Genomic DNA, 10,286 nt, shown 5'->3' with positions numbered 1-10,286 from the left:
AATTATTACACATTGCAGCTTTAATGCCTCCTTGCTGAATAAAAGTAATCGTATTGATCCAGAACTATTAAACAGTGGAGTATTTTGTTACTGTTTTGAAAAAAATAATGACAAAAATGACATTTCTTGCAATTAATGTCTAATATTTTAATCAAATAACAATATGACTGCTTCATCAACCTCAATGTGCCCACTATACAAATACCATTCCTATAAAATTTCATGAATAATACCAACATACTTTATAATAACTTATTTCAATGTATGTGTTACATTGAGACAAATTAGTAAATGTTCAATTAATGAAAAAATGAGAGCTGGAAGGGTGATTCTTTAACAATCGGAGGCACTAAGAGACCCTGAGACCAGAATCTACAAACTAGATATTATTCACATATTTTGAATCGTAGCTTAAACATTCATTTCAATCTGCATGTAAACTCACAGAATTTGATTGAAGACCTTCTGCATGTTAAGTCAATGTATTTGTTAAAGGAGAATGGCGTGGTCTAATGAAATTATTTGTGCAGAAAGTGTGATCTATTCAAGTACCCTTGCTATAAAACTCACTACTTGTCTTTGTTTTGAAATACATTTTCCTCAATAATGGCTAAGCCTTCAGTCAACATGAAATTATTTTATGGCTTTCTTTTTTTATCAAGCATCACATTCCACTGTCTATAATATAAAACTATTATCATTGTAATAACTGTAACAGCAATCAACAAGAAGGGCTTTAAAGTGAGAGTACATTCATCCGCTCTCCCGGTAAACAGGAATGTCCAGTTAATAGTCTGGCTTCTTTTGATTTTGGCTTATTAACCATGAAATAATGCTTCATATATGTCAAAAATATCTTCAGAAATGAACAATAATTGCGACATGACCAGAATTGAAACATATTTTGTATGTTCTGGGAACAAGAGTTAAAAAGGGAAGGCCAAGATGTGTAAAAGCTATTCCACGCGATAATAAATATAGTGCTTTCCTGATGTCTGGTCCATATTGTGTCTATCGCAGCAGTTCTAGAAAGGTCAGTGATCAGTCTGGCTGATTATCAATGCCCAGTGTACAGTGTGTGTGTGTGTATGTGTGTGTGTGTTAGCTCAGAGGGGCTGCCTGGATGACCGAGACCTGCTCGGTACAAATTCTTTTTAGTGGTGGGGCTCCACAACTGTCTTCATCCTCCTGAACCTGGAGAAAAAGGAACAATTACTTAAGCTGACACAGAAAGTTGTTACGTTGTGAATAAAACTAATTGAAAATTGAAGAAAGGTTGAATTTGAAGGCAAGCAAGGCCCAGCAGAAGAACTGTCCCTGCATTCATGTTTTATCATCAACCTCTGGTTAGTTGTGTTTTGTACCTGAGCAGTGAGAGGAAGAAGATCTTCTTTGATCAGTGTTGGCGGCTCATCTGCAATCTCACTTGACTGCAGCAACGGTTCTAGAAAAAAAAAGTTCGCATTTTTAAAAGTGGGTCAACTGCAACGCATTTGCTCAGAACAAATCAGCATGACACAAAGAGGTGAAAACAACTTACTAAATATTTAAAGGGATACTTCAGAATTTAGCATTTAGCTTTGCGTTAGTAGAAAACCTGTAGTATTTTCAAATTAGCGTGCTTTCCACCCCCTGAGACGAGAGATTTATGTATTTTTTGTCTGGAAAAAATCTTCCAATGACGCAAAAATCGTCTTTTTGCGTCATCTGAGGATTTTTTGGCCAGAGGCTAAAGACTACAGTCAGTAGTCGGGTCTGTCCCGCATGTCCTCAACCCGCCCATAGAGGGCGATCTCACTCACAGAATGAACACATAGTGTCGGCCATCTTTTTTTGGAAGCTAAGCTAGCAGGCTCTTGTTCTGTGGAGAAAGCTGAGTAGTCGGGGTTACCATCCTCTTTCATTGTATCTTACCATCACCATTCACTGTTTACATGCACATCTTTTGTTTAAATCTAACTGAATTAATTCCGATTGGTGAATCTGAATGTCGTGTTTACATGAACGCTAAACAAGTGATCGGTTGATGTGCGTTTTAACATCGCTAAGAAAATTCCCGCTCCTCCGTGAGAGATACGAGACCGGTGCGTCTCACAGGTGTCGCTCATCGGTAATCACGCCACCGGCCTCGCACCGTTCTCCCGCGGCCCTCACTCGTCCCGCTCGCCACAGGAAACATAATGAACGGCGACTGTAGAACGCAAAAGCCCAATCCCGGACATTTTGGGCGATCTCAAAACACATTTTCGGGCAGACTCATCACGGAGACTCACTAGTAGTCAAGACTTGTTGTTTAACTACTGCGCTCTGTTACCGGTAGGCGTGGCCTCCTAGGGCAGCGAAGCAAGTGCATTCTGGGAGTTGTTGTCTTTCATCCACATAAGCCAAAAATACATTTTCTGGCTTTTCTCAGTCTAGAAAGCTCCAAATTCAAAAATAATTTCACATTTCTTCTAGATAAATGACCCATTTTAAATACACATTCATCTTTCCGGAGGTGAAGTATCCCTTTAAGCAAGGTTTATAAAAGCTTCAGGGTTTATGAAAATGTGTAATTTATTTATTAATAATATAATGAGTAATGAATCTCTCAGAGATTAACATTAAACCAACATTTAAATATATTAAAAGAAAATTACAAAGTAATATAATATAATGTAATGAGTCTCTCAGCTCTGAGGTCAACATTAACCTTAATGAAAAATGCAAGCTATGAGTCTCACCTTCCATGATTTCCTGGCCGAGGGTGGGCGGCTGTGGGTCATCTGTATGATAGTCTAGACTCTGAGGTGCAGGACTGACCGGCTCACTGGGCGGTAGACTGGAGTTATTGCTGCTGTCTGCAGCTATTTTATGCTGGTATGAGTCGACAGAACTCTGGTTGCTGTTGTCATCTGAGAAAGCAGGAGGCAACCAAGAGAAGATTTGAATTTGACATGAAAGAAACAAGTCATATGGGTTTGGAACAACATGAGGGTGAGCAAACAATGCCATTAACCCTTTAAAACTTGCATCTGTTTACCTTGAAAATCTAATAGTACCGAACAGGCGTTATCAGATGCCTCCTCCGTTGGAAAATTCTTCCGTTGCATTTCTCCACCCACAGACACTTTGCTTTTGTCCTTCTAAAAGACATCGTGTTACAGATACAGTAAATACTGTGGAGGTAATTACCGTTAATATGTATCTATATGTATGAAATGGAAATGAATGGCATATTTTTGCACATGCATTTAGCCTATCCAGATGACATGAAGGTACAATTAAAACAAAGAGAAAAGAACGTCTAAGATGTGTCATACCTCCTTTGTGTCCACCACAGGAACCCATTTAAATATTCTTAATGATGTATCACCAACTGTGACCCATTTCTTCTCCCTGAAATGGAGCAATTGTGTAACAGGTTTCTTGTATACATGACTTGAAAAGCTTTATCAAGTTTCCATGTAAAAAACGCACCCATGCAGAAAAAAGCACTTATCAAGTTTCCAGATGGAGAAAGTTTTTAGGGACATGGGATTACAAGGTCCATTTGTTAATGAGATGACCCCTATCAAATATCCCCATTTATTTCAATAACAAAAGTGCCTCGTTTTGTTGGGCTGGGTGTGCTTGGATTACTCTTTTGCAGAGTAAATGTATAATAGATTATATAAACTAGTAAAAAAAGTCCTAACATAGTACACTTTTTCATCACATGAAGAAACCATTTAAAAACCTCTTAAGTCCCGCCTCTTTTTGCCACTAGTCCCTTGAGAAAATAAAGACAAGTGCGCTGACATTGGCTGTCTCTTGTGTCAATCAAACAGCATCCTCTTATGAAACCCCTCCTCCTTTCCGACTGAAGTTTCTCTTTTGAAAAACATTTCTCTCTTTCAAAGTGTCTTGACGCCACCCGTTATACTCACCATCTCCGTACTCTCTCGATGGCGGCCATCACTTTCTTAATGTCATCTTTAGCGCGGCTTCGGGTCTCTGCGCGGACCGAACGACCCGACATTTCTGAATTTTATCGGTACTCTAACTGGAATCGTGTCGGTCTCGCAGTCTGGCTGCTCAAATCTCGCATCGCGAGAACTCATACTCCACTTTCCAGATCTTCTTGACAGGTCCCACCTACTTAAGCCTAGTTCACACTACGTGATTTTAAGCCCGATTTAAGCCCGATTTGCAAATCGTTGAGTCGCCGACAAGTCAGAGTGTTATCGCGTGCAAATCGCGGGCGATTAGCGGACGATTAACGCTCGCCAATCCGATAGTGTGAAAGAGCCAACAACGCATCAAAGACAGCTCGCAGACAGCTCGCAGACAGGTCACCGAGCTCAGAAAAATATCTAGCATGCTAGATATCTCGAGCAGTCGCGCGACTCAATCTCAGTGATGTCATGAGTACAGCCAATCATAGCAACGCATGGGTTGAGGACACCAGGTAAATCTTACTTTTTCTTTTTTGCATTTTTTTTTTCTCAGAGCATATCGTCGAGCAAACAGTGTGCAGCACTAGTTTCTGTCTGACGTCCATATTCGTGTGTTGTGTTCTTCTCTGCAGTTTCGCGTCATTTCTGGTTCGTTTTATTGCGTGGTTTTTCGTGACAAAACATGGTTTCTAGACCAGATAGAATCGTGTTGTTGTCAACTCGTTATTTGTTTGATTATTTTCAGGATTTAGACCGTACTATAGTACTGAAACAGCTCTCATTGAGTCACAAATGATCATGCTCTTATCATCCGATCGTGGTTGTATCTCTATGTAGTGCGTTGTTAACTCGTGTAGTGAGTTACCTCCTGTTGTGGATCAATCACGCTGTGTTGTGTGGTGTGAACAGCTAAACAACTTGAACACTCATGATTTCACTGAGAGCAAGTCATGTAGTGTAAACTGCACAGTTCAGCCCGACATTTTAAAATCATGTAGTGTGAACTAGGCTTTACAGAGAGGGCACAGGTGGGTGCTGTTTTTTTGCTTTGTACATTTTATTATTGTCATTATAATCATATCCAGTCAACGACCGAATGGCCAAATCATCTTTTAAGGATAATACTTGTTTATAACCTAAATACTTTAATTTAACTTTTAATAGTTATAGTAGCTTTCAAAATAAAGGTCTTCAGGGGCTGTTTTTTTATTAGCTGAATTAAGATATTAAAATTAGTGTTTTTTTTTTTTTACAAAATTTACTAAAAAAGTTAACAGTTTATTATTTCTATTAATTATTTTTCAATTATTTAAATATACTGTTTAATGATTTGAAGTTCCTTAAAAACTGCTGTATAACAATTCTTTGATTCTAAAATATTCTTATCCATGTTCAATATCCAGAGAAACGCAAGTAGGCAAAATTATAAAAAGTCAAATATAATGCAGTTCAAAGGCAAAACACAGTGACTATATTTAGTCAAATTTGAGGTATGATGAGATAATCGGACAGACAGACAGCTAAAATAATCAAATCAATCAAAAATATTTTTGTTTCAGTATTACAGCTTGTTCCCTTTGTAAGACAGTATATTTCCCCTGAAAAGTGTAAACACGTCACCTTTAAAGCCTCAAAAATACGGCAGAGGAAAATGTAGTGGAAAAGGAACAAAAGTCATTTACAAACACTTAAAAACATTTGATTTATTCAATAAAATCAGCATGCTAAAGCCACTTATTTCTGAAACCGAAAACAGACTTGCTTCCCAGTGAAAACAAATCAGCCTTTAGTTCTTTGTTGCATTCAGCACTGTTTCCAGAGCGCTCTGAGCATCTGAAATCTGCTGCTGGAGTCTTTGTCTTACTCCATCATTTGTAGTTTTCTTCAGCATGGTCTCCATGTCCTGGATGGCAGCGCGGTACCCGGTTACATTGTGAAAGACGCGAATGGCACGGTCCCCAGTACTGACTAGGAAACGGCTGTTGATGTCAAACTTGAGGTCGGCTATTTGTTCGCTGTGAACACCGTGGAACTCCTCCTCTAGTTCACCAGTGGTAGCGCTGTATAAGGCTATATCACAGCCGTTTGATAAGGCTACTACACGACCGTCGGGTGACAGTGCGATGCGGCTTCCCTCCGACACCTGACATGGCACGGTCCGGAGCAAATATGGGTCCTGCTTTTTCTTATACTCCACATCAGTGTCCCACAGCTTCCATGTGCCGTCTTTGGATACAGTCACCATTCTGTAAAAGGTAGTGAAATGCTATTAGTTGTAGCAATCGATTTATAGTTAAATTTGAATCAATGAAAACTATATAATTAAACTTTCTACACTGTTCAGGCTCAAAGAACCAAATTGTTAACCGTACTCGAACATGTTATTAAATGTCTATGTTCTAATATATAAGTGTTGTTATTGTTAACTAAAAGTATTACCATTTTTTTTTGTTAATTGAAATATATATATATATATATATATATATATATATATGAAGAGTTCAGATGCAAAAGCCTCTAAGTGCCATTTGAAATTTTCTTCTAGAATGATGATTTTTATCAAGCTTGTAAATTTAAGTTCAGTGATTTCACTTAAATGGCAATGATAATTACCTATTAATTGTTATTTAAGTGAAATTACTGAACTTAAATATACAAGTTTGATAAAAATCATCATTAAAGAAGAAAATTTCAAATGGCATTTAGAGGCTTTTGCATCTGAACTCTTCATATATATATATATATAGAGAGAGAGAGAGAGAGAGAGAGAGAGCGAGAGAGAGAGAGAGAGAGAGAGAGAGAGAGAGATGATCTTGCCTTCGAGAATCATTGGAGAAATCGAAGGAGTAAACTCCAGCGGAGTGTCCTTTAAGGTCAAACGCACGAGTGACCTCTTTGAACTCCCCAGATTTAGCAAAGCAAACCTCCCACACCTTCACATCAGGGGTAAAGCCACACGAAGCAACAAACCTAAATAAATAAATAGAGGTTTTAAATCCATTTCATCTGCATTAGACCATATATAGGCTACGTTCACACTGCAGGCTGAAGCGACCCAATCCCGATCCCCTATGTGATCTGTATCTGACCTTTTCATGACAGCCTGAATGGCACAGATCCGATCTTTTCAAATTCGACCCAGGCCACTTGGGTATGTGGTCCAAATCCGATATGTATCCGATCTTTTGAAACGCGACTTCAATCTCGCATGTATCCGACCCACACGTCATTGATATGCGATAAACGTCATAATTCTGCGTTGAAGTAGGCGGGAATGAGAAGATTGTAATTGTGCTGGCTCTGTTGGGAAAATAACTTTAATATTGCTAAACGAGCTCCACTGTTGACATCCATGTTTAGCTACTTCCGCAAACAACAAGTGACGTTGACCGTTGAGTACTCTTCTGCGCATGCGGGTCACTTCTGGGTCATTTAAAATGTGACTTTTTAGCAAAAAAAATATATTTTTAAAAAAACTTAAAAAAAAAATCAGAATTGAGCATAAAGCCCTGGCAGTGTGAATGCAGTCTTAGACCCATACTATTTAATACTATTGACACAGTGATTGCAAAGAGGGTTTCATTATTACGCAAACATTATTACATGATGCAACACATTTGTTTAACTATATCAAATTTGACCACAAAACACTTATACAAAAGGAAAAAATGTCAAATTCCCAGAGGAGCTGCTTGTATTGCTTCTTGAACTAACCGTCCACACGGTGACACAGCAGCATGTGAGTTGGTCATCTGATTAGTGTTGATAGTAGCTAAAACCTCTCCTTTCAGATCCCAGATCACAATAGTGGTGTCAACAGAGGCAGACATGATAAATTTGCCTGAAAACAGAATCTAAAATGAGTAATTAAGTCTTATGCAAGCTAGCTTAGCATATGTGTATGACAGATGGATTTAATTCATGGAGTCCACTGACCCGTCTCAGCGATTCCGATGTTGATAATGATCCCCTTGTGTTTCTGAGGGAAATCCCCCGCAGCAGCTTTGAAATTGAATGTCCCATCATCTTTTTTAATCATCTTATAGATTCGAATGGTCTCTCCATTAGACAGCCAAGTGATAAACGCTCTAAGGGCAAAAACCAACCAGTCAGGAGTAATAACTGTTTAAAAGAGTATCAGAAAACTTGATTTGACTTGACAAAATATGTTAATGACATAAACGAGGCCACACGTACCGACTGTCTGGGCTGAAGCGGACGAGTGTGGCGTGGTCAAACTCAACGTTGGCCCGCAAGCACTTGTGATCTCGGTCAAGGAAGTCTTTAGTGCTCCAAATCCGGATGGTACGGTCATCTGAGGCAGATGCAAGGTATTTGGCATTGCTACTAAAATCCAGGCAGGTCACATTGCCGCTGTGACTCTAGGAGGGGGAATGAATGCACAGAAATACAGATCAATATCCAGGACTTTGACATGCACCTAAAGAAAGTTCGCAATCTTGACATTTAAAATAAGACAATATAACCCAATATAATATCATTACAATTAATATTTTAAATGTTATTCATTCCTATGATGGCAAAGCTGAATGTTCTGCATCATTACTCCAGTCTTCAGTGTCACATGATCCTTCGGGAATCATTCTAATATGATGATTTGGTGCTCAAGAAACATTTATTTATTATTATTAGAACAATGTTACATTATTATAACATTATCATCAATATTGAAAGCATAAGTGCTGCTTAATATTTTTGTGGAAAGTGTCATACATACTTTCAGAATTCTTTGATGGGTAGAAACTTTTTTTGTAACATTTTTCATTTTGATGCATCCTTCCTGAATAAAACCATTAAATTCTTTGCCAGCCTGGTCTTCCGCTGGTTGCTATGGAAGCTTGTTTCCACCACAGAATGAAAAATAAAAAAGGTAATTGCGACTTTTCATCTCAGAAGTGCGAGATATAAAGACAGAATTGCGTGATCTAAAGACAGAATTGCGCGATATAAAGTTGCAATTGCGAGCTATTGGGTGTTATAGTCAGAATTGCGAGATATAAAGTCAGAATTGATTGATATAGTCTCAATTGCGTGTTATAAAGTCAGATATGCCTGATATAAAGCCGAAATTGTGTGTTGTAAAATTATAATTGTGAGATATAAACTATTCTGAGGGGAAAAAGTTACTTTTTTCCCCTTAGAATTGGCCTGATATCTCACAATTCTGAGAAAAGATGTCAGATCTTCGATTTAAAAACTCGCAATTATGTGTTATAAAGTCAGAATTGTGAGATAAAACCTCTCAATTCTGTGTTTTCTCTCGCAATTGTGACTTTATTTCTCAGAACTGAGACTTTTTATCTCGCAATTGCAACATTATTTCTCAATCTGACTTCATATCTCGCAATTGTAAGATAGAAAGTCACTTTTTTTATTCAGTGGCAGAAACAAGCTTCCATAGGTTGCCCTTGACATGCTTTGCCGGCAAATGACGTCATGTGTTTACTATATGTTAGATTTGATCACGAAATAATACCTTGAGAGAGGAAGCCAGTAGCTGGTGTGAGAATGTGTGCTGCTGCGGTCTCTCCTTACGGGGGCGCTGTTGCTGCTTCTGCTTTTTGGAAGGAGCTTTCGTTGCATTTTCCTCCGCTGTAACATTATCCAGTTACACAGCATCAAAATAAACTACTTTCCAATCTAAACTATGTCTTAAGACGAACTTATAACATCGTTACGTTAGTGAAAAAAAAATCAACTTCAAAACTAAAGTTGCTGGCAAGATAGAAGAGGGACACAGACACACTCACCCGGTGCATCGGTGTCGTTCTTCTGTTCGTTTTGCTCAGATAATTCACCTTTCTGTCTACCAACAGCCACGACCACTAACAAAACCAGTGCACCTATCAGTACTGACAGTGCAAAGATCGCTGCAAACTCCATCTTAGCTAGATTTCTGCCACGTTATCACCTTTGACACAAACAGGCAGGCTGTATAGAAGCAGAACGGTCTGTCTATCTTCTCTGTAACTTGAGTCGCACTTTAGTTCCACTTCACGCTGGCAGCTTGAATGCTGCAACACATTAGAGTGATCTTCATTGACTATCCTAATGGATCAAACTTCTCGGGGCAGCACGGCAGCCCCTGTTTTTGTTTTGAAAATTACAAAACGTATTATAGAAATTACGTGTATGAAATATGACCTCAAAGGAGGTCTGTTATCTCAAAGAATGAATTACACTACACGTAATCAAGTCCTAAATATCTCACAGCTCACCACCGCGCAGGCGCGAGACTCTTCGTTGGTGAGCGAATGAAAAGTTCGAGCTGTTAGCGTCCCTAACGGTTTGGAGTCTTAGCAGATCTTTACAAACGACCCGCCCCGTTTACACCAAAAAGGATGATAA

The 10,286-nt window shown here is 38.7% G+C and overlaps 2 protein-coding genes across 2 annotated transcripts; both read right to left on the bottom strand.

The window, feature by feature from the left end:
• Positions 1 to 593: 593 nt before the first annotated feature.
• Positions 594 to 4,070, bottom strand: bcl7ba (BAF chromatin remodeling complex subunit BCL7B a). Its single transcript, XM_039677837.2, has 6 exons — positions 3,909 to 4,070; positions 3,303 to 3,378; positions 3,023 to 3,125; positions 2,724 to 2,894; positions 1,365 to 1,444; positions 594 to 1,194 (listed from the first exon to the last, which is right to left on the bottom strand). Exons 1-6 carry the CDS (start codon positions 3,998 to 4,000, stop codon positions 1,102 to 1,104), a joined length of 615 nt encoding a protein of 204 aa, XP_039533771.1. The 5' UTR covers positions 4,001 to 4,070; the 3' UTR covers positions 594 to 1,101.
• A 1,530-nt stretch (positions 4,071 to 5,600) lies between these two features.
• On the bottom strand, positions 5,601 to 10,189 carry tbl2 (transducin beta like 2). The gene is made up of 7 exons (XM_039677228.2): positions 9,689 to 10,189; positions 9,415 to 9,530; positions 8,115 to 8,299; positions 7,854 to 8,005; positions 7,632 to 7,758; positions 6,735 to 6,887; positions 5,601 to 6,163 (listed from the first exon to the last, which is right to left on the bottom strand). The coding sequence occupies exons 1-7, from the start codon at positions 9,819 to 9,821 to the stop codon at positions 5,704 to 5,706; spliced, it is 1,326 nt and encodes a 441-aa protein (XP_039533162.2). The 5' UTR covers positions 9,822 to 10,189; the 3' UTR covers positions 5,601 to 5,703.
• Between the last annotated feature and the right edge of the window lie 97 nt (positions 10,190 to 10,286).

Source organism: Pimephales promelas, chromosome 23 (genome assembly GCF_988280905.1).
Source record: "Pimephales promelas chromosome 23, fPimPro1.hap1.1, whole genome shotgun sequence".
In the NCBI taxonomy this organism is placed as follows: Eukaryota; Metazoa; Chordata; class Actinopteri; order Cypriniformes; family Leuciscidae; genus Pimephales; species Pimephales promelas.
This window is presented reverse-complemented; position numbering and strand designations above follow the sequence as displayed.